Source organism: Rhinoraja longicauda, chromosome 12, assembly GCF_053455715.1.
Source record: "Rhinoraja longicauda isolate Sanriku21f chromosome 12, sRhiLon1.1, whole genome shotgun sequence".
Taxonomy (NCBI): domain Eukaryota; kingdom Metazoa; phylum Chordata; class Chondrichthyes; order Rajiformes; family Arhynchobatidae; genus Rhinoraja; species Rhinoraja longicauda.
This window is the reverse complement of record NC_135964.1, coordinates 43,838,852-43,863,842: the sequence shown is the minus strand read 5'-3', so window position 1 is coordinate 43,863,842 and position 24,991 is coordinate 43,838,852. Positions and strand designations below refer to the sequence as shown.

Sequence of the window (24,991 nt, the reverse complement as noted above, 5' to 3'; positions counted from 1 at the left end):
GGTCATTTGAGTTAAGGATCAATTGACTTGGGCCATGGTTTGGAGCCAGAGTTAAGTGCATCCCAACCTTTGGAATCATGAGAGGAATAGATCGGGTAGATGCACAGAGTCTCTTGCCCAAAATAGGGGAATTAGGACTAGAGGACATTGGTTCAAGGTGAAGGGGAAAAGATTTAATAAGAATCGGAGGGGTAACTTTTTCGCACAAAGTGTGGTGGGTGTATGGAACAAGCTGCCAGAGGAGATAGTTGAGGCTGGGACTATCCCAATATTTAAGAAACAGTTAAGACAGGTACATGGATAGGACAGGTTTGGAGGGATATGGACCAAATGCGGGCAGGTGGGACTAGTGTGGCTAGGACATGTTGGCCGGTGAGGGCAAGTTGGGCCGAAGAGCCTCTTTCCACACTCTATGGGCCCATATAATGTGGAAGGTGAGGAGCAGTACAGGCACTAACCATTTAGTCAACCCCACCCTATTCATCGAACAACCATTGCTCAACACTCCTGCTCGAGATGGGTGTCCACCCACCTTTCCAGTGACTATCCTTGTTTAGTTTAAGAATATATATAGTATAAGAAAATAACTGCAGATGCTGGTACAAATCGAAGGTATTTATTCACAATAAGCTGGAGTAACTCAGCAGGTCAGGCAGCATCCCAGGAGAGAAGGAATGGGTGACACTTCGGGTCGAGACCCTTCTTCAGACTTGTTTAGTTTAGTTTATTAGCATGTGTACTGAGATAGTGGAAAGCTTTTGTTTGCATGCTATCCAGTCAAAGAAAAGACTATACATGATTACAATCAAGCCATCTTCAGTATGCAGACAAAAGATAAAAGGTACAACATTTAGTGCAAGTCCAATAAAGTCTGATTAAAGATCGCTCAAAGGTCTCTAATGAGGTAGATGGGAGGTTAGGACCGCTCTCTAGCAGGGGCGTGCATTAATCCCAACCTTCATCTCCCATAGCCTCACTACTGGCTGCCTTGAACATCCGGAGGTGGAGAGGACTCAGGCAGATGTCCAGGCCCGAGGTAAGGCACACCAACACTACTTCACTGAGGAAATTCGGCATGTCTCCAATGACTCTGACAAACGTCTACAGAAGTGCCATAGAAGCATACTGCCGGGTTGCATCACTGCTTGGTATGGGAACAGCTCTACCCCTATACGGACATTGGACTTTGTCTCGGGAACTGGTGCACCACAGTCACTGCGGTGAAAGATATTCTGCGCTCTGTATCTTTCCCTTCGCTCCACCCATTGTACTCAAGTTGGGCTTGATTGTATTTAGGCCTAGTTCAGTTTTAGTATTTTAGTTTTAGAGAGCCAGCGCGGAAACAGGCCCTTCGGCCCACCGAGTCCGCACCGACCAGCGATCACCCCGTAACATTAACGCTAACCTACACACACTGGGGACAATTTACACATACACCAAGCCAATTAACCTACAAACCTGCGCGGTGGCGCAGTGGTAGAGTTGCCGCCTGACAGCACCAGGGACCCAGGTTCAACATTGCAAATTCCTTCCACATTCCAAAGACTTGCAGGTCTGTAGCCTAATTGGCTTCGAGAAATTGTAAACGGTCCCTGGTGCGCAGGAGATAGCTAGTGTACGGGATGATCGCTGGTCGGAGAGGACAGGGTGGGCCGAAGGGCTCATTTCCATACTGCATCACTCTCTACAGGTCAGGAAGTAGTTGGCTTGTCCATTGTGACCTCTACAGAGCCAACCAGTGAAGGGTCTCGACCCGAAACGTCACCCATTCCTTCTCTCCCGAGATGCTGCCTGACCCGCTGAGTTACTCCAGCAGTTTGTCTACCTTCAATTTGAACCAGCATCTGCAGTTATTTTCCTACACAACTAGTGAAGCCCAATACAAAGACGTACAGGCATGTAGGTTAATTGGCTGGGTAGATGTGTAAATTGTCCCTAGTGGGTGTAGGACTAGTGTTAGTGTGCGGGGATCGCTGGGCAGCGCGGACCCGGTGGGCCGAAGGGCCTGTTTCTGCGCTGTATCTCTAAATCTAAAAAAATATCTAAATTCCCCCATATTTCCACTGTTGTTCTCAAGGGGCAGTAACCTTGTACCTGCCAACTTCAAAATACTTTGTTCTATCCACTGCCAGTCATACCAAGTGGCATTGTGCAGTACTTAGACTCTGAGCCTCAAGTGCATGGACTGTATGACACACAATATCAGCATCATTTCTTCTGCTGATAGACACAAAGTGCTGGAGTAACTCAGCGGCTCAGGCAGCATCTCTGGAGAAAAGGCATGGGTGATGTTTCAGGTCGGCACCCTTCTTCTGACTGAAAGTAGAGGGGAGGGGACTAGAGTTAAGAAGAGGTCCCACACAGAGGCAAAGAAATATCACCCTGAGCCATTCCAGCTCCAAATTCCCCAGATAAGCTGCTGTTCTGATCAAAGTTTTGGTCACAAGTTGTCTCTGCGTGGCTCTATTGGATTTTACCCGGTCACACTCTAATAGGGTGGCACAGCGGTAGAGACCCAGGTTTGATCCTGACCACGGGTGCTGTGCGTACGGAGTTTGTACGTTATCCCCGTGACCAGAGTGGGGTTTCTCCAAGATCTCCGGTTTCCTCCCACGCTCCAAAGGTGTATAGGTTTGTAGGTTAATTGGCATGGCACAAATGTAAATTGTCATGCCAATCCATGTAAATTGGATTGCGCCGTTTCCGCGCTGTAACTCTAAAACTAAAACATTCCTGAAAAGTGCTTCATCACATATTGTTACATGAAAGCAACTGCAAGCTCCTCTTAAACAGGGCATTCTGCAGCAAACCCTCGGTCGCTCGCAAGCTTGTGTTGCACAAACACCTGCCCATTACAAAAGAACACCAGCTACACGCATTCCACCCACGCACGACTGTTGCCACGGGCAGGTGAGGAGTGTTGCAGAATCTGATGCAACCGCTTCCAAACAACAAGCGAATACAGCGATCAACAATAGTCACGCACACGGGCGCATTTCCTGTCCCAACTTGCCCACTCTCTCATTCATTCCCCATTAAAGACTGGCGGCTGCTCCTTGACTCAGCAAGGGTGGGGCACTGGCTCACCACAACCAGCAGGGACTTGGTGACGAGGTGGGATGTACTCATGGGATGACTCCACACTGTTCCATTCTGGCCCATTTCCCACCACTCCTTTGTCCCCCATCTCCAGACCCATCTGTCTCTTGATCTGGAGGCACAAGCTCCAAGTATCCATGGGGACACACACAGCAAAGTTGGGGGACGAGTTTCCATTGAGGAAAAAGAGTGTCAGGGGTTTTGGGGAGAAGGCAGGAGAATGGGGTTAAGAGGGAAAGATAGATCAGCCATGATTGAATGGTGGAGTAGACGATGGTCTGAATGGCCTAATTCTGCTCTTATGACCTTTCATCTATGCTTTGGAGATACAACGTGGTAACAGGCCCTTCGGCCCACCGAGTCTTTGCCGACCAGCGATCACCCTGTACACTAGCACTATACAACATGGTGGGAATAATTTACAATTTTGCCGAAGCCAATTAACCTACAAACCTGCAAGTCGTTGGAATGTGGGAGGAAACCAGACCATCCCATGTGGTCACAGAAAGAACATACAAACTCCATACAGACAGCACCCATAGTCAGGGTCGAACCCGGGACTCTGGTGCTGTAAGGCGTTGTAAGCAACACTATCGCTGCATCACTGTGCCACCCCTGTTGCACCAATCTTCATGGTGATCTTTGAGTATGTGTGTGTCTCCATCTCAGGATTGCATACAACCCTGATATTCAAAAGGAACATCTTGCTGTGCATTGAGAATCTACTTGTCACACACTCTAAAACAAAATCCTGGGTGTGACCAGTCTCACGACATCCTGGTTTCTGGACAGTACCTCCTGATCTGCCCCAAGTGAGGACATTCAAAGGGATGAATCCCTTCAACACAAAGCCATCAGGTAACAGTCAGATTATTAAGGGGTTGGACACATTAGAGGCAGGAAACATGTTCCCAATGTTGGAGGAGTCCAGAACAAGGGGCCACAGTTTAAGAATAAGGGGTAGGCCATTTAGAACCGAGATGAGGAAAAACTTTTTCAGTCAGAGAGTTGTGAATCTATGGAATTCTCTGCCTCAGAAGGCAGTGGAGGCCAATTCTCTGAATGCATTCAAGAGAGAGCTGGATAGAGCTTTTAAGGATAGCGGAGTCAGGGGGTATGGGGAGAAGGCAGGAACAGGGTACTGATTGAGAATGATCAGCCATGATCACATTGAATGGCGGTGCTGGCTCGAAGGGCCGAATGGCCTCCTCCTGCACCTATTGTCTATTGTCCAAGTCCTACTAAGAACCCTGAGGAGAGATCAGAGGGTAGACCCACTTGCCCTTCTCCCAACCAGGTGGTCATTGCCAACTAATTGCTGAAACTGTTGAACAGGTATAAGGATAAAGAAGGGTCTTGACCCGAAACGTCACCCATTCCTTCTCTCCCGAGATGCTGCCTGACCTGCTGAGTTACTCCAGCATTTTGTGAATAAGGATAACACTGCTCTGTCCATGACAGGTACTGACCTCCCCACCTTCAAAAGGGATCCTTAAGAGGCGCTGTCTCAAAAATGCAGCCAGCATCATCTAGGACCCACACTCCCAGCTAACTCCTGCTATCAGGAAGAATGTGTACTGTGATAGACACAAAAAGCTGGAGTAACTCAGCGGGTCAGGCAGCATCTCTGGAGAAAAGGAATTGGTACAGGAGTTGGTACAGACTGAAGACGGGTCTCGACCTGAAACATTGCATATTCCTTTTCGCCAGAGAGACTGTCTGACTCGCTGTGACTCCAGCTTTTTGTGTCTATCTTCGGTTTAAACCAGCATTTGTAGTTCCTTCCAACACAGGATGTAAACTGTAACGTCCAGGTTCAGGAACAGCTTCTTCCTAACGACCATCAGAATATTTAATACTATGAACCCCAACTAAACTCCACATTACAAACGGTCTGGGCTGTTCTAGGGGACTTTGGCCTTAGTTTTGATTTTGGCACTATATTGTGGTTTTTTTAATTATTTTTGTTTTGTTGTTTTGTTTATGATATTATCTATTCAGTATTATGTTTACAAAACCTGTTGCCCTGCTGCTGAAAGAAAGAATTTCATTGTTGCGTTTTGGTACATTTGACAATTGAACACTGTTGACTTGACTTGAGCTTTAGCGATACAGCATGGAAACAGGCCCTTCAGCCCACAGAGTCCACGCTGACCAGCAATCACCCGTACACTAGTTCTCGTCGTACACACTGGGGACAATTTACAGAAATTCACGTAGACTCTCGACTGGGATGTAGCATAGACGGTGCCAAGTATATTCTGCACTCTGTATCTGCCCCTTGGTTCTATCTATTATAGTTGAGATTGACTTGATTGTATTTATGTATCGTATTAAACATAGAAAATAGGTGCAGGAGAGGGCCATTTGGCCCTTCTAGCCAGCACCGCCATTCATTGTGATCATGGCTGACCATCCACAATCAGTAACCAGTGCCTGCCTACCACCTCAGACAGTTGAGGAAATTCAGAGTCTCTCTGAGGATCCTTCAGTGCTTCTACTCTGGGGCTGTAGAAAGCATGTTGTCCGGGAACATCACAATCTGGTTTGGGAATAACTCTGCCCAGGACAGGAAGGCTCTGCGGAGAGTAGTGCGTTCGGCTGAACGCACTATGGGAACTACACTCACCCCCCCTGCAGGACCTATACACCAGGAGGTGCAGATCCAGAGCCAGCAACATTATGGGGGACCCCTACCACCCCAGCAACGGACTGTTCCAGCTGCTACGGTCAGGCAAACGCCTCCGCTGTCACGCTGTGAAAACAGAGAGGATGAGACGGAGTTTCTCCCCACAGGCCATCAGGACTGTTAACTCTCATATCATCAGGGACTAATTTAATTTACTGTATTAATTTATTTTATGTGTTAACATTTTTTTTCTATTCTGTTTTGTAGTTTAGCACAATCCGCAGGCGTTGCCACTTTCATTTCACTGCACATCTTGTATATGTATGTGACAAATAAACTTGACTTGACTTGACTTGACTTCCTCTAGCCCCTGGAGCTCTATCTAGCTCTCTTTTAAATTCTTCAAGTGAATTGGCCTCTACTGCCTTCTGTGGCAGGGGATTCCACAGGTTCACAACTCTCTGGGTGAAAAAGTTTTTTTCTCATCTCAGTTTTAAATGGCCTCCCCTTTATTCTTAAGACTGTGGTCCCTGGTTCTGGACTCCCCCGACATTGGGAACATTTTTCCTGCATCTAGCCTGTCCAGTCCTTTTATAATTGTATACGTTTCTAAGATCCCCTTCTCATCCTTCTAAATTCCAGTGAATGCAAGCCCAATCTTTCCAATCTTTCTTCATATGACAGTCCCGCCATCCCGGGGATTATCCTCGTGAACCTAATAAACCTAAACACACGTGACAATAATAAACCTGCACATAAAACTAACCCTGACGTTTGGCCCTCTCCATGCATTCTTCCCACACTCTCAGCCTCACACTGCCGACTGCACTCAAGGCTGAGAGAGGGTAGAAGCCAGGGCAGTCTGTTGGTAAGAGGCAAACACTGGCCTGAACAGTGGGGGTTACACTTCTGCTTTTGCCAAATATTGGCAAGGGATTTACTTCGCAAACTTTTGAAGGAAACAGAAATGGGCATCCTTTCAGTGGCTTATTGGAGTAACAGGTTGAGAATTTTCTACTTGCATCGGGCGTGGGTTTTGAATTTACAACCTATCACCACAAAGCCATGCCTTTGTTTTTATAGATTTATTATTTAGAGATACAGCGCGGAAACAGGCCCTTCGGCCCACCGAGTCCGCGCCGCCCAGCGATCCCCGCACATTAACACTATCCTACACACACTAGGGACAATTTTTACATTTTACCCAGTCAATTAACCTACATACCTGTACGTCTTTGGAGTGTGGGAGGAAACTGGAGCTCCCGGAGAAAACCCACGCGGTCACGGGGAGAATGTAAAAAATTCCGTACAGACAAGCACTCGTAGTCAGGATCGAACCTGGTTCTCTGGCGTTGTAAGGCAGCAATTCTACCGCTGCACCACCATGAAAATGTGTCCTTGAAAAGCTGATAACTATCGTCTTGAACTGATACAGCCTGTGAGGGGAAAGTATTTGCAGTGTGCTGCTACATTGGGAGTGCTAAGATTGTGAGCCAGCGTGATATTTTCCTAAGTCGGGGATATGTGAGTGTGGCTGTTACCAGGCCAGTGTTTATGCCGATTTTTCGTGGAGGTGAAGGTTGCAAGTTGGAGAGGGTCTGTCATAGAAGACTTGGTGAGCAGGTGCAATAGATATTATTGTTCCTTTAGGAAGGAGAAGCGAACGTTTAAGAATAAGGGGTAGGCCATTTAGAACTGAGATGAGGAAAAACGTTTTCAGTCAGAGAGTTGTGAATCTGTGGAATTCTCTGCCTCAGAAGGCAGTGGGGGCCAATTCTCTGAATGCATTCAAGAGAGAGCTGGATAGAGCTCTTAAGGATAGTGGAGTCAGGGGGTATGGGGAGAAGGCAGGAACGGGGTACTGATAGAGAATGATCAGCCATGATCACATTGAATGGCAGTGCTGGCTCGAAGGGCTGAATGGCCTCCTCCTGCATCTATTGTCTATTGTCTATAAGCTCAAATGTCAAGTGATCTCCAGCTTCCACATCTGCCCGTGCTCGAGACTACCACAGGTTCACAACCGACTTTGTAAGTACCCTTTATGTGGCGACTATATACATACCTTGGGTGTGCATGCAAAGAATTTCACCATGACTTGTCACATGTGACAACAAAGTATCCATTCATTCATTCATTCATTCATTCATTCATTCATTCATTCATTCATTCATTCATTCATTCACTAGGGGAAGGAATTCAACCCCATCTCCATCTTAATTGAGTGACTCCTTATTCTGAAACCATGGTCCCCAGTTCTAGATACCCCACCAGTCAGACGAAAGAGGGCAGCACTGTGGCGCAAGGGGTAAAGTTGCTGCCTTACAGCGCCGGAGACCCGGGTTCAATCCTGACTACGGGTGCTGTCCGTATGGAGTTTGTACGTTCTCCCTGTGACCGAGTGGGTTTTCTCCGGGTGCTTCGGTTCCCTCCTACACTCCAAAGACGTACAGGTTTGTAGGTTAAATGGGACGGTAAAAAGCGTGAAATTGTACCTGGTGCGTAGGATAGTGCGAGAGTACGGGGATTGCTGGTCGGGGAGGGGGGGGGGGGGGCTCAGTGGGCCGAAGGGCCTGTTTTTGTGGCTGTATCTTTAAAGTCTAAAATAAAGAGTGGAACTTGAGAGTTTGCAAATAGAGGGATGTGAATGTTTGATGCACTCCCTTACTTCCTCTTGCTGCTATTTTAACTGGGATGCCAATCGGGTTTTTGAGTGCACCGATAACCTTAATTCAAGTGAAAGTTAATGGAAATACACAATGGGTTCTATGTTAATCTCCAAGGGTCAAGACTCCAATGTTCATTGTCACATGTACCGACAACAGAACAATGAGATTCATACTTGACAGGCCCGTAAACACAATAACATAATGACCAGACGTCACTGCCTTTATCTTGCACTAAGCATTATTCACATGTTTCCCTTTTTAATCGTGTATCTGTACACCGTGGACGGCTCGATTGTGATCATGTATTGTCTTTCTGCAGACTGGATAGTACGCAACAAAAGCTTTTCGCTGTACCTCAGTACACGTGACAATTAACTCAACTCAAAATGCTGGAATAACTCCACGAGTCATGCAGCATCTATGAAGAGCATGGGCAGGTGACGTTTCGGGTTGGGACCCTTCTTCACACCTTGAGTCTGAAGTAGCGTAAGTAAATAGAAGCAGACGAGGCCAGCCAGCACCTCAAGCCTACCCCACCCGCCACTCAATGTGATTTTGGGAGATTTCACCCATGGTTCAATCCCTCTTCAGAAGTTAATAATTTACAGGAGCAGAATTTGGCCATTCGGCTCATTGAGTGATAGATAGATGGATTCTTGATTTGTACGGGTGTCAGGGGTTATGGGGAGAAGGTAGGAGAATGGGGTTAGGAGGGAGAGATAGATCAGCCATGATTGAATGGTGGAGTAGACTTGATGGGCCAAATGGCCTAATTCTACTCCTAATCCTATGATCTTATGAGTGTCCTCAACCATTCAATCATGGCTGATCTATTTTTCCCTTTCAATGCCTTTCTCCCCATAGTTCTTGACACCCCTTAATAATCAACAATCTGTCATTGTCCTCCTTAAAAATACCCAACGGCGGCCTCTACAGCCTTCTGTGGCAATAGATTCACCACCCTCTGACTGAAGAAATTCCTCCTCATCTCCTTTGCTATTCTGAGGCTATGCCCTCTGGTCCTAGACTCTCCCAATAGTGGAAACATCCTCTCCACACCCACTCTTATGTGCCAGTTCGCCAAACCCCTCGATGATCTTTCAAAAATGTGTCTTTAAATGTTTGCTTTCCTCTTTCAGTACTGTGAATGTTCTAGCCCCCATAATCCTCTGGGGTAGAGAATTCCAGAGAATCACCTTTCTATATGAGAAATTCCTATGCATCTTAGTTTTACATGACTGCCCTCTAATCTAGTAACAACTGCTCCTTGTTCGAGATTCTCCCAGTTGTCGAAGCATCCCAACATCGAGCTTGTCATGTCCCCTCTGGATTTCACATGTTCGCTCCTCAATTTTCTAAACTCCAAAGAATATACATTAACTTCGCTTTACAAGGACAAGCCTCTTATCCCAGAAATTAACCTGGCAAGAGTATTTTGGCCTAGTCTTTAACACCTTTCTTAAATATGGTGGCCAAAACTGTGCTGAAACACTCCAAGTGTATTCCAAAAGTATCTATTGGTGAACCTAACCCTCTTAAAATAAAGGACAATATACCATTTGCTTTCCCGATAAATTTGCTGCACCCGACTGCTAACATTTTCCAACGTATGTGCCAGAATATCCAGGTCCCTGTGTACTTTGCTCATCTACAATCTCTCCACATTTAGATAACAGTTTGCCTTTGGATTCTGTAAGAGGGAACTGCAGATGCTGATTTACACCGAATATAAACACCGAATGCTGGAGTAACTCAGCATTCTCTGGCAGGCATCTCTGGATAGAAGGAATGGGTAATGTTTCGGGACGAGACCAGTCTGAAGAACGGTCTCGAACCGAAATGTCACCCATTCCTTCTATCCAGAGATGCTGCCTGTCCCGCCGAGTTATTCCAGCATTTTGTGCCTTTGGATTCTACTGACTGAAATGCATGACCTCACCCTTCCCTAATAAACTCTAATGGTTTACGTGTTTGCCCATTCACTCAACCTATCTTTAACCAGAGTCTATTAAAGAGTCCATATATATATATTTAGCACGGCACGTCATCGTTTCGCAGAACACCTTCGTTCAGCCAGCCTGAACCTACGTGATCTCCCAGTTGCTGGACACTTTAATTCTCCTTCCCAATCCCACACAGACCTTTCTGTCCTCGGTCTCCTCAACGCGAGGCTAAACGCAAATTGGAGGAACAGCATCTCATATTTCGCTTTGGCAGCTTACAGCCCAGTGGTATGATTATTGATTTCTCTCACTTCAGGCAGCCCCGGCATTCCCTCTCTCTCTCTATCCCTCCCCCACCCAAGTCGCACCAGCTTCTCGTTTTCACCCAACAAACAGCTAAAAGTGGCCTGTTTCCTTTATCATCGTTACTTTTTTGCATATCTCTCATTCATTGTTCCTTATCTCTCCAGATTACCGTCTATATCTCTCGTTTCCCTTATCCCTAACCAGTCCGAAGAAGGGTCTCGACCTGAAACGTCACCCATTCCTTCTCTCCAGAGATGCTGCCTGTCCCGCTGAGCTACTCCAGCCTTTTGTGTCTTGCATGTCATCTTATTTTGTTTCATGTCATTGGCAAGCTTGCAGACCTCTACGCCCTAGATAGACACAAAAAGCTGGAGTAAGTAAGCAGGATGGGCAGCATCTCTGGAGAGAAGGAATGGGTGACGTTTCAGGTCGAGACCCTTCTCTGAAGGAGGGTCTCGACCGGAAACATCATCCATTCCTTCTCTTCAGAGATGCTGCCTGTCCCGCTGAGTTACTCCAGCTTTTTGTGTCTATCTTCAGTTTAAACCAGCATCTGCAGTTCCTTCTTACACATTCTCTACACCCTGCCTCCTCCTCTGTATCAATTAGTATTAATTGTAAATAATTGAAGGCTATGAAATAATCCTTGAGGCTCTCCACATGTTACAAGTTCCCAGCCTGAAAGCACCAGTTTATTCCAAGTTTGTAGGAAGGGACTGCAGATGCTGGTGTAAGCAGATGCTGGTGTAATTCTTGCTATTGAGGGCGTGCAGCGTAGGTTTACTAGGTTAATTCCCGGAATGGCGGGACTATCATATGTTGAAAGACTGGAGCGACTAGGCTTGTATACACTGGAATTTAGAAGGATGAGAGGAGATTTTATCGAAACGTATAAGATTATTAAGGGGTTGGACACGTTAGAGGCAGGAAACATGTTCCCAATGTTGGGCGAGTCCAGAACAAGGGGCCACAGTTTAAGAATAAGGGGTAGGCCATTTAGAACTGAGATGAGGAAAAACTTTTTCAGTCAGAGAGTTGTGAATCTGTGGGATTCTCTGCCTCAGAAGGCAGTGGAGGCCAATTCTCTGATTGCATTCAAGAGAGAGCTGGATAGAGCTCTTAAGGATAGCGGAGTCAGGGGGTATGGGGAGAAGGCAGGAATGGGGTACTGATTGAGAATGATCAGCCATGATCACATTGAATGGCGGTGCTGGCTCAAAGGGCCGAATGGCCTCCTTCTGCACCTATTGTCTATTGTCTATTGTCTAAGCCAAAGATAGAAACAAAAAGCTGGAGTAATTCAGCGGGACATGCAACAGAAGGGTCGCGACCTGATCCTTTTCGCCAGAGATGTTGGCTGACCCGCTGAGTTACGTCAGCCTTTTGCGTTTATTCCAAGTCTCCGTTTTCGATGCAATTGCCCATCTTCAGTGCATCCTAACACAGCCCCCCCCCCAACACCCAGGTGCGCATCAGTTGTGCGCCAAGCCTTTGATGTGTCATCGTGTGAAATGGCTGCTGTAAACTCCAAATAAATCACATACACTAGGTCAATTCTTTCAACTCTTGCTTGTTTTATCCTTGGGGCATCTCAACATGCATGTTAAATGAATGGGAAGATGAAGGGGAGATAATGACTATATGGCGATGAGAAGGCTCTGTTTTGCTTATCATTGTAATACAAGTCATTCTCAGTCTATTAGGGCTTCCGGGCAATTAGTATTGAGGTCTAGATCTGACTGGGTAAATTTAATACCGGGAATAGACACAAAGTGCTGGAGTAACTCAGCAAGTCAGGCAGCATCTCAGGAGAAAAAGGATGGGTGACGTTTCGGGTCGAGACCCTTCTTCAGACTTTACTACCATGATTTATTCACAAAATGCTGGAGTAACTCAGCAAGTCAGGCAGCATCTCGGGAGAAAAAGGATGGGTGACGTTTCGGGTCGAGACCCTTCTTCAGACTTTACTACCATGATTTTGGTTAACCTTATGATTGCATGGTTGACATTATTTTCATATCTGGATTGCTTGCCCAAACTACTCTAATCTATGAGGAGCTGTTGGCATTATAAAGAGATTGACAATAGAGTGTGTGGGAAGGAACTGCAGATGCTGGTTTAAACCGAAGATAGACACAAAAAGCTGGAGTAATTCAGCATCTCTGGAGAGAGTAGGCAGCATCTCTGGAGAGAAGGAATGGGTGACATTGCGGGTCGAGACCCTTCTTGAAACTGGAGTGACAAAAGAAGATCATTGCCAATGTAGAAACAAGGAACAGCAAATGTTGGTTTACACAGAAGACACAGAGTGCTGGAGTAGCTCAGAGGGTCAGGCAGCATCTCAGGAGAACATGGACTGGCGACATTTCGGGTCTGGACCCTGCTTCAGACTGATTGTAGGGCGGTGTGTGTGGGGGGTGGTTGTGGGGGGGGGGGGGGGTGAAGGAAGATGGAAGTGAGGAGGGGCAGGACAACGCCTGGTAAATAACAGGCTGGCCCATGGGTGGAGGGTTATTGGAGGCAGATGGTTGGACAAAGGCCAGAGATGAAAAGACAGAAGGCGTGCATTCAAGAGAGAGTTTGATAAAGCTCTTAGGGCTAGCAGAATCAAGGGATATGGGGAGAAGGCAGGAACGGGGTACTGATAGTGATCAGCCATGATCACTTTGAATGGCGGTGCTGGCTCAAAGGGCCGAATGGCCTACTCCTGCACCTGTTGTCTATGTATCTATGTGTGAGACAAAAATGATATAAGAGTTGCAAATTGTGAAGCTAGATGAAGGAATGTAGGTAAAGACAAGGGGGAGGGAAGCAATAGGCGAGGGTCCAGGTGGGGCATTGGGGGGGGGGGAGGTGTGTTGAGGGGGGGTTTATGGGGGAAGAAGGGAATGCGGGGGTGGGGGGGGTAGGGTTAAGTAGCAATCAGTCTGAAGACGGGTCCCGACCCGAAGTCACCCATCCTTTTTCTCCAGAGATGCTGCTTGACCCGTTGAATTACTCCAGCACTTTGTGTCCATCTTCAGAGGTTAGCTGAACTTGGCACCATGTTCAGCATGGACCGTGAGGGCCGAATGGCCTGTTGCTGCGCTGGACTGTTCTATGTTCTAAAAAGTTAGTGCAAATATAAAACGATTTATGTGTCTAAAAAAGTTGCTCAGCAATCTAACTGCCCACTCCCCTGACATCAGTCTGAAGAAGGGTCTCGACCCGAAACGTCACCCATTCCTCTTCTCTCCAGAGATGCTGCCTGAGTTACTCCAGCATTTTGTGTCTACCTTAGATTTAAAGCAGCATCTGCAGTTCTTTCCTACACAAACCTTTAGGAACAACTGTTTCATAACAAGATGGGCTGTGTGAGAGCAGAGGACGAGAAGAAAATATTTGCATTCATATTTGAATACACAAGACAGCTAGCCCTGACATCCCACGGCCTCCACAGACGATGAGGTAATCCTGAACTGATGGCAGGCTTCTAATTTAGGAAACAGAACAACCTGTTTGGGAACAACAAGCCCCAACAATTGGCAAGGTGATAATGACCAAATCATCTGATTTATAGATGTTAATCAAAGGATAAATATTGGTTGGGATGCCAACAATGCCTATTCTGTTTTTAAAAATATCATAATAGAACATAGAAAAATAGGTGCAGGAGTAGGCCATTTGGCCCTTCGAGCCATGGCTGAGCATCTAAAATCAGTACCCAGTTCCTGCTTTTTCCCTCATATCCTCAGAAGGCAGTGGAGGCCAATTCACTGAATGCATTCAAGAGAGAGCTAGATAGAGCTCTTAAGGATAGCGGAGTCAGGGGGTATGGGGAGAAGGCCGGAACGGGGTACTGATTGAGAATGATCAGCCATGAATGGCATTGAATGCCATTGATGGCATTGAATCAATCATCACATTGAATGGCGGTGCTGGCTCGAAGGGCCGAATGGCCTCCTCCTGCACCTATTGTCTATCCCTTGATTCCTTTAGCCCAAAGAGCTAAATCTATCTCTCTCTCTCTCTCTCGAGTTAAGGCCTCAGTCTAACAGCCCATTTGAAAGAAAGGGACGGTGACAATGCTGACCTTGTTCAGTTTTCTGTTCTAGACTCTGGAGTACAACTTGAACTTTTCACCCTTTCCTTCCAAAGTGAGGGTGCAATCATTGAAGGTAGGCACAAAATGCTGGGGTAACTCAGCGGGACAGTCAGCATCCCTGGAGAGAAGGAATGGGTGACGCTTCGGGTCCAATGTTATCACTGTGTTGTGGATCATTGACAAAGGTATCCGTTTGTAAACCATTCCTTTTTGAGCCCCCCTGCCTTACAAACCCCCCTATCGGCTAAGCAGTCCTTCCTTATTTGCTGACTCATCATTCTTAATCCTTCCTCGCTTGAAGTTTGGAAGATTCGTTTTGTCTAGATGGCCGCGCCGTTGTGTTTGGCTGCCTGCCACTGTATGTTTCTTTTTTTTCCTAATCAGGTGTGCAGCACTTTGGTCAACGTGGGTTGTTTTTAAATGTGCTATACAAATAAAATTGACTTGACTTGACTTGGTGATCCTGAATAGGATTCTTGACCTACACTAAATGGGCCCTGATCCGAAAACATCACCTATTCCTTTTCTCCAGATATGCTGTCTGCCCCACTGAGTTACTCCAGCTTTTTGTGTCCATCTTCAGTTTAAACCAGCATCTACAGTCCCTTCCTGCACATGTCGCTAGATTGCAATCATGTATAGTCTTTTCACCGACTGGATAGCACGCAACCAAGAAGCTTTTCACTGCACCTCAGTACACGTGACAACAAGGAAACAACCTCATCTATGCAATGTAGATGTGAATACTGTAAATATTGAAGATTAATACCAATTAGCATGCACCAACTTTGGCTTTTACCTCCAAAACCCAATGAGACAAATGTGTCAAAACTGACTGAGAACAAACACGGTTTATCACTAAAGGTCACCCATTGAAGATGGCAATTAGGCAAAACCTTTCTCTTGGGGTAGTCAGTCTTTGGAACTCTCAACCTCAAAGGGAGCAGAGCCTTTGTAAGACCGAGGTAGATAGATTCTTGACAGAAGGAGGAGTGGGGCCAAAAGGTTACCAAGGTACAGTAGATAAAATGCCTAATGGAGGAAACAAAACAGATCGACCAAGATCTTTGTGAAAGGCAGGGATAGACAATAGACAATAGGTGCAGGAGGAGGCCATTCGGCCCTTCGAGCCAGCACTGCCATTCAATGTGATCATGGCTGATCATTCTCAATCAGTACCCCGTTCCTGCCTTCTCCCCATACCTCTTGACTCCGCTATCCTTAAGAGCTCTATTTAGCTCTCTCTTGAATGCATTCAGAGAATTGGCCTCCACTGCCTTCTGAGGCAAAGAATTCCACAGATTCACCACTCTGACTGAAAAAGTTTTTCCTCAGTTTGAAAGTTTGTGTAGTCTACTCTTAATTTTTATGCTCATGTTGGGAGTAACGCCACCCAATAGTAGATGTACAGTATCTGAGCATGTCTGGGTTTAGAATCAGCATTTACATTTGATAATACAGAGATGCAAGGATCAAATATACTCATAAGAAAGTATGGCGTTTAACAATCACGTGTAATTATATAGCACCTTTAATAGTCAGATAATCAAACTTCACCAGAAGATTATCAAGCAGACTTTTAGAATGAACTGCACACTGCAATATTATCATAGGTGAACAAAAGCTTACTCAATGAAATAAAGTATAATGGACTTCTTTAAAGTAGGAGAGGAGGAGATAGAATCATAGAGTGTATACAGCGTGGAAACAGGCCTTTCAACCCAACTTGCCCACACCGGCCAACATGTCCCAGCTACACTAGTCCCACCTGCCCGCATTTGATCCATACCCCTCCAAACCTGTCCGACCCATGAAAGCAGATAGAGAGGGAGAGAAGTTTAGAAGCAGAATTCCAGATTTAGCTGAAGGTCTGGCTGAAAATTGGGAGGTGCATAATATGTAAACCCCAGACATTTCGGAGGGTTGTAGGGCTGGAGGCGATTGCATTTTGCAAACAAAGGATGAGTTTTTTAAATCAGTGAATAACTGAATTGAATTTACTTGGGCATGTTTCAATCCAACAACACTGGAAAAAAAGGACCATTTCATGGCCAAGCAGCACGTTAACCAGAAGGCCCCTGAAGAGTCGTCTAGTGATGTCAATGAGGACCAAGGCTGATATCGCCTTGTGGGATTCCATCACGACAGGAGACAATGGCTTGCAGAGGGAAGGCAAAATTACTTTAATAAAACGTGCAGCATAATTTTTAAGAATCTTTAAAAGAATGAGCCTCCTGAAAATTGATTTGTAGTAGACTCTACACACATCTATAATTTAGGAAAATATTGTTATAGATTTGCAATGGATGCAAGTTATATGAATCCCCATCAACTGCATGTTCTCAGGCATTCTTGGGGATTTGGGGAATTAATTCCAAAGTTTAGATTGCCCGATGGCTGACAATACAGATACTGATGGTGGGATGAAAGAAGTAAAATGGGTGTGCAAATGGTTCTTTACTATAAAGAGTGCAGGAAGGTTCTTTACTATAAAGAGTGCAGTACAGATGCTGGTTTACACCGGAGATAGACACAAAATGCTGGAATAAATCAGTGGGACAGGCAGCATCTCTAGAAAGAAGGAATGGGTGATGTTTTGGGTTAAGATAGAAGGGTCTCAACCTGAAATGTCACCCATACCTTCTCTCCAGAGATGCTGCCTGGCCCACTGAGTTACTCCAGAGTTTTGTGTCTATCTTTAACTATAAAGATAGTGACTGAGGTCCCAGTAAAACAGGGAACAGAAGATTATAGAAACATAGAAAATAGGGGCAGGAGTAGGCCATTCATCCCTTTGAGCCAGCACCACCAATCAATTGGTTGATCATCCAAAATCAGTACCCCGTTCCTGCCTTTTCCTCATATCTCTTGATTCCGTTGGCCTCAAGAGCTAAATCTAACTCTCTCTTGAAAACATCCAGTGAATTGGCCTCCACTGCCTTCTGTGGCAGAGAATTCCACAGATTCTCAACCCTCTGGGTGAAAATGTTTTTCCTCATCTCAGTCCTAAACGACTTACCTCTTATTCTTAAACTGTGACCCCTGGTTCTGGACTCCCCCAACGTGAGGAACCTTTTTTCCTGCATCCAGCCTGTCCAATCCCTTAAATTTTTAATATGTTTTGTATAAGATCCCCTCTCATCCTAAATTCAAGTGAATACAAGCCCAGTCGACCCATTCTTTCATCATATGTCAACCCCGCCATCCCGGGAATTAACCTGGTGATCCTACGCTGCACTCCCTCAATACAAGTATGTCCTTCCTCAAATTAAGAGACCAAAATTGCACACAATACTCCAGGTGTGTTCTCAGCAGGGCCCTGTACAACTGCAGTAGGACCTCCTTGCTCCTAATTATTATTGGTCTTGGGAACTGCTTCATAGTTGCTTCATAGAAAATAAGTGCAGGAGGAGGCCATTTGGCCCTTCGAGACAGCACCGCCATTCATTGTGATCATAGCTGATCATCCACAATCAGTAACCCGTGCCTGCCTTCTCCCCATATCCCTTGATTCCACTAGCCCCGAGAGCTCTATCTAACTCTCTTTTAAATTCATCCAGTGAAATGGCCTCTACTGCCCTCTGTGGCAGAGAGTTCCACAAATTCACAACTCTCTGGGTGAAAAAGTTCCTCCTCACAGTTTTAAATGGCCTCCCCTTTATTCTTAGACTGTGGCCCCTGGTTCTGGACTTCCCCCAACATTGGGAACATAAAGACTGTAAGTTTTCCACTGAGACATAATCCTGTTTAACTATAAGAACCATGTGGGTTGGGGTGCCTACAAACAAGGTTTTGGTAGGAACAGAGATAGAAATCAAAATAAACCATAGGCATTCAACATAGAGCTCCAGGGCAGGGAGGCTTCTACATTTCAAACGTGCCTCTCTGTCCAGATCTCCATGACAATGCAAGTCTACAGTAAATCACTTCTGTCTCACACCGCCTGTATTTAACAAATTATAGGGCTGTTATCTATAAACCCACAGGAGTCTAATCTGATTGAGGCAAGATTCATCTGCGGGACATTCTACTCAATGTCTCTCTTTGGCATTAAGTTACTCCCCTCCCCAAAGTTGCAACACTTAGCCACGGGGCAGAGTCAACATAAGGTTACGGGGAGAAGGCAGGAGAACGGAGCCAAGAGGGAAAACAGATCAGCCATAAATTCATAATAGGAACAGAATTGGGCCATTCGCCCCATGAAGTCTACTCCGCCGTTCATAAGAGTCATAGCGTGATACAGTACGGAAACAGGCCCTTCAGCCCAACTTGCCCACACCGGCCAACATGTCCCAGCTACACTAGTCCCGCCTGCCCGTGTTTGGTCCATATCCCTCCAAACCTGTCCTATCCATGTACCTATCTAACTGTTTCTTAAACATTGGGGTAGTCCCAGCCTCAACTACCTCCTCCAGAAGCTTGTTCCATCCACCCACCACCCTTTGTGTGAAAAAGTTACCCCCTCGGATTCTTCTTAAATCTTTGCCCATTCACCTTTGTCCTCTAGTCCTCGATTCGCCTACTCTGGCCAAGAGACTGTGTGCATCTACCCGATCTATACCTCTCATGATTTTATTCAATTGTGGCTGATCTATCTCTCCCTGCTAACGCCACCCTCCTGCCTTCTCCCCATAACCATGATTTGAGGGTGGAGTAGTTTCGATGGGCTGAATGGCCTAAATTCTGCTCCTATGTCTTCTGGTCCAAGTGATGGCAAGAACACAAAACAAGGCAGGCAGGCAGGGAGCAGTTTAAGTGAATTAAAAGAGGCTAGAGAGACTGCTGGTGCTGGAATCTTGAGCAAAACACAAAAGGCTGGAGGAACTCAGCAGATCGGACAGGATCTGTGGAGAGAATGGACACTTCAGGTCGGGTCCTTTTTTCAGACTGAGAAGCGTCCCTATCTGAATTACCCCAGAATTACCTTTATAATCAGAATTACCTTTATTGTCATCCAAAAAAAAACAAGTCTTTTGGACGAGATTTCGTCACCCACAGTCCAACAAGAAGAGCAATAAAATAAGCAATTACACACACAACCACAAACCAACACAAAACAAAAAAAGAAACATCCATCACAGTGAGTCTCCTCCAGTCACCTCCTCACTGTGATGGAAGGCCAGAATGTATTTTCTCTTCCCCTACCGTCTTCTCCCACGGTCAGGCTGTTGTAGTTGCCATGTTCCAGACCTGTCCATTCTCTCTGCCCCCCCCCCCCCCCCCAGATGCTGCCTTACCCGCTGCGAATTAAAGGGCTTACAAAAGCCACAATATGCATTTATATTGCACAAATGCCACAGTAAAACGAGAAAAAAGTGCAGTTCATTTGTCAGGAGCTAAAGTAGGCCATTCGGCCCATCAAGCCCACGCTGGCTGATCTGCTGTCATTTCTATTTATCTGAGATTATTAGTCATTGAGTATTAGACAATAGACAATAGGTGCAGGAGTAGGCCCTTCGAGCCAGCACCACCATTCAATGTGATCATGGCTGATCATTCTCAATCAGTACCCCGTTCCTGCCTTCTCCCCATACCCCCTGACTCCGCTATCCTTAAGAGCTCTATCTAGCTCTCTCTTGAATGCATTCAGAGAACTGGCCTCCACTGCCTTCTGAGGCAGAGAATTCCACAGATTTACAACTCTCTGACTGAAAAAGTTTTTCCTCATCTCCGTTCTAAATGGCCTACCCCTTATTCTCAAACTGTGGCCCCTGGTTCTGGACTCCCCCAACATTGGGAACATGTTTCCTGCCTCTAACGTGTCCAACCCCTTAATAATCTTATATGTTTCGATAAGATCCCCTCTCATCCTTCTAAATTCCAGTGTATACAAGCCTAGTCACTCCAGTCCTTCAACATAATAATAATAATAATAATAATAATACATTTAATTTATATAGCGCTTTTCAGGATACTCAAAGACGCTTAAGGACTGTCAACATAAGGACAGAATCACTGTCAATGCCTCCACAATCTCTCAAGCCACCTCTTTCGGAACCCCAGGGTGAAGTCCATCCGGCCCAGGTGACTTATCCACCTTCAGCCCTTTCAGCTTCCCAAGCACCTTCTCCCTCGTAATAGCCACTCCACTAACTTCCACCCCCTGACTCTCTTGAATTTCAGCCTTGTTGCTCGTGTCTTCCACTGTGAAGACTGATGCAAAAAATCTATTCAACTCCTCTGCCATTTCTCTATTCCCCATTATCACTTCTCCTGTATCATTGTCCAGTTGTCCAACATCCACTCTTGCCTCTTTCTTACTCTTTATATAACTGTATAAACTCTTGCTATCCTCCTTTATATTATTGGCTAGCTTACCTTCGTATTTCATCTTTTCTAACCGGTATTGCCTTTTTAGTTGCCTTCTGTTGTTCTTTAAAAGCTTCCCAATCCTCTGGTTTCCCACCGATCTTTGCTATGTTCTACGCCTCTTTCTCCTATAGTTTTATAGCCCTTGTCAGCCACGGTCTCCCCCTAGAATCTTTCTTCCTCCTTGGAATGAAAAGGTCCTGCATCCTCTGGATTATTCCCAAAAATCCCTGGATTATTCCCAGAAGGAACTGCAGATGCTGGTTTATACCAAAGATAGGCACAGAGTGCTGGAGTAACTCAGTGGGTCAGGCAGCATCTCTGTAGAAAAAGGATAGGTTTTTTCCTCCTTTTTCTCCAGAGATGCTGCCTGGCCCGCCGGATTATTCCCGATGCCACCTGCTAGTGAGGGTGGGAATAGGAAGATAGGGCAGAGGAGTTGGTGCACAGGACAGGGATTCAGAAAACTAGACCATTGGGATCTCTATTTGGGGTAGAAGTGCCCTTTACAAGAGGGACGGGTTGCACATGAACTGGAGCGGGACCAATATCCAACAGTATGAACGTTGACTTCTCTAACTTTAGATAGCTCCTCTGTCCATCTCTTCCCATCCCCCTTCCCAGTTCTCCCACTGTCTTCCAGTCTCCACCCATATCCTTTCTTTGTCCCGTCCCCCCTGACATCAGTCTGAAGAAGGGTCTCAACCCGAAACGTCACCCATTCCTTCTCTCCAGAGATGCTGCCTGACCCGCTGAGTTACTCCAGCATTTTGTGATACCTTCGATTTGTACCAGCGTCTGCAGGTTATCTTCCTACAGAAGACATTGACAGGAAGTTCAGTAGATAAGACAGGCGGAGGGTAAGGAGCAAGGAACGACTGTTAAATTAAATAGCATTTATTTCAATGCAAGAGACCTTACGAGTAAGGCAGAGAAACATGGGTTAAGAATACGTGGGACTGGGATATTTTGGACCTACAGAAAGGTAGACCAGAGTACAGATGCTACAGGTGCCAGAGGTGGAAGAAAAAGTGGGGAGTGCGGTGATGGGGATGCACAAGTATCATCTTCGATTAAGGAGAATATCACGTCAGTAGTCCGATAAGAAATGACTGATTCTTAAGGATTCAGAGTGTCTCTGAGGATCCTTCATTGCTTCTACTTTTGGGCTGCAGAGAACGTCCTGTCCGGCAACATTACAGTCTGGTTTGGGAACAGCTCTGCCCAGGACAGGATAGCCCTGCAGAGAGTAGTGCGTTCGGCAGAACGCACCATGGGAACTACACTCGTCCCCCTGCAGGACCTATACATCAGGAGGTGCAGATCGAGAGCAAACAAGATCATGAGGGACCCCTGCCACCCCAGTAACGGACTGTTCCAGATGCTACAGTCAGGCAAACGCCTCCGCTGTCACGCTGTGAAAACGGAGAGGATGAGACGGAGTTTCTTCCCACAGGCCATCAGGACTGTCAACTTTTATAACTCCAGAGACTAAATTTTGTCTACATTATAGTAACTTTATTAACTTTATTTATATACTGTAACTGTAATTCTTTTTTGTGCACAATCCGCAGGCATTGCCACTTTCATTTCACTGCACATCGTGTATGTGTGTGTGACAAATAAACTTGACTTGACTTGATGGATTATCCAGTGAGACGTTATGGTGGAGCTGAGAAATACGAAGGGGATGATCATCTGGTGTAGGAAACAACTGCAGACACTGGTTTAAATCCAAGGTCGACACAAAATGCTGGAGTAACTCAGCGGGCTGGCAGCATCTCTGGAGAGAAGGAATGGGTGACGTTTCGGATCGAGATCAATCTGAAGAGGGGTGAATCTGTGGAATTCTCTGCCTCAGAAGGCAGTGGAGGCCAATTCTCTGAATACATTCAAGAGAGAGCTGGATAGAGCTCTTAAGGATAGCGGAGTCAGGGGGGGGGGTATAGGGGAGAAGGCAGGAACGGGGTACTGATTGAGAATGATCAGCCATGATCACATTGAATGGCGGTATAAGAAAATAACTGCAGATGCTGGTACAAATCGAAGGTATTTATTCACAAAATGCTGGAGCATCTCAGCAGGTCAGGCAGCATCTCAGGAGAGAAGGAATGGGCTACCCTTCTTCAGACTGAATGGCGATGCTGGCTCGAAGGGCCGAATGGCCTCCTCCTGCACCTATTGTCTACTATCCTGTCTGGAATATACGAGGCTGGAGGTGACCGTGGGAAAGTCAGCTCAGGCTCCACAGTGGCTGGCTCCAGTTACGAGTGTAGCCCAGGGTGGGACAGGAGTAGGCTTGCCTGCGAGCCCCCTCCGCGTCTGAACATTTGGATCGACACTCTTTGCCCGAGCTTGTGCACATTTTGGCGGCCAAAAGAAAAGCCAAGTGGAAAATCTTATCTGAGCAGGAGGGGGGGGGGGGGGGGGGGGGCGCTTTTGGGCAGGGTGGAGAATGAGAAGGGGGGTGGGGTTGGGAGGAGGATGGGGTTGTTTACAGGGGTGGGAACGGATCCAGCCATCTCTAATGGGATCTACTTCAAAGTCACTCTGCGTGAGACGAATCCCACAGGTGGCCAAACCCCCTCCTTGAACTTCAGACCTAGATAGTGTTGCACCATATACAGACGTGCTGGAGAGAAGAAAACATAGCCTATTATATATATATATATATATATTACTCCAGCATTTTGTGAATAAATCGATTTGTACCAGCATCTGCAGTTTTCTTATATATATATAAATAAATAGACAAACAAACAAGTAGATAAATAAATAAATAGTTAAGTAAGTAAGTAAGTAAGTAAGTAAGTAAGTAAGTAAGTAAGTAAGTAAGTAAGTAAGTAAGTAAGTAAGTAAGTAAGTAAGTAAGTAAGTAAGTAAGTAAGTAAGTAAGTAAGTAAGTAAGTAAGTAAGTAAGTAAGTAAGTAAGTAAGTAAATCAGGTGAGCGTGGATTAAAACCAGAGTCCATGTTCCACAATATCTTGAAGATAGACACAAACTTATTTTTTGTGTTACATTTTTTTCCCCCCTATCCTGTTTTGTCGTTTTAGCACAATCCGCAGGCGTCGCCACTTTCATTTCACTGCACATCTTGTATATTATGTGACAAATAAACTTGACTTGCCTTGAAAAAGCTGGAGTAACTCAGCAGGACAGGCAGTCTGAAGAAGGGTCTGGACCCGAAATGTCACCCGTTCCTTCTCCCCAGAGATGCTGCCTGACCTGCTGAGTTACTCCAGCATTTCTAGTCCATCTTCGGTTTAAACCAGCATCCGCAGTTCCTTCCTACACACATTCCGCACCTTCGTCTTTCCGAAGCGCCCCCCTCTCACTTCGAGGATGTACAACAACAACAAAGATTCAGTCCACCATCATACTTTGTAATAAAGGTGCGCGCCTCTCGCCAGCTTTTTTTTTTCCCTTTTCTCAGCCTTTCAAACTTTTTTTTTTTTTTTAACACCACCACACTCGCTCTAAGGAATTGCAACTTACTTCTCATCCACATGGAGACTTGGAGGGCACTTGATGGCAAGCCATGTTTTCCAGGTAACGTGTCGGATTTTGTAAACCTGTCCAAAACCACCCGATCCAACTTTCTCCCAGCTCATAAACTCGTCGGAGTCAAAGGTCTTTAGCAGTCCCAGTCCCATTCCCATTCCCCAGGAGGACTGTTCCTGTTTCTCCATCGTGTTGAGTGTGTCTCTTTTACGTTTCCCAAACACACAACAATCCTCTTCCCTTCCTTTTTTCCCCGACGTGTGCGTGTGTACAGTAATAGCTGCTCCACAATCTGTCTGGTCAGGTGTTCAAGGTGTGTTTATTAACTCAACACTGACATCATTTCCTATTGCAACATCGAGGTTAACCACCCCTTCAGGAATGTGCAGACTGTTTTTCACTGTTCTTCAAAGCCTGCCTCTTCACTCTACCGAAGATAGCACACAAAAT

At 45.9% G+C, this 24,991-nt stretch overlaps 1 protein-coding gene across 1 annotated transcript in view; it reads right to left on the bottom strand.

The window, feature by feature from the left end:
* ripk4 (receptor-interacting serine-threonine kinase 4) overlaps nt 1-24,791 on the bottom strand; it is a 56,677-nt gene extending 31,886 nt beyond the window's left edge. Inside the window, exon 1 of the mRNA XM_078408776.1 lies at nt 24,536-24,791. Within this exon, the coding sequence (XP_078264902.1) occupies nt 24,536-24,729 (194 nt within the window). The 5' untranslated portion in view covers nt 24,730-24,791. The remainder of the gene's footprint in view (nt 1-24,535) is intronic.
* Between the last annotated feature and the right edge of the window lie 200 nt (nt 24,792-24,991).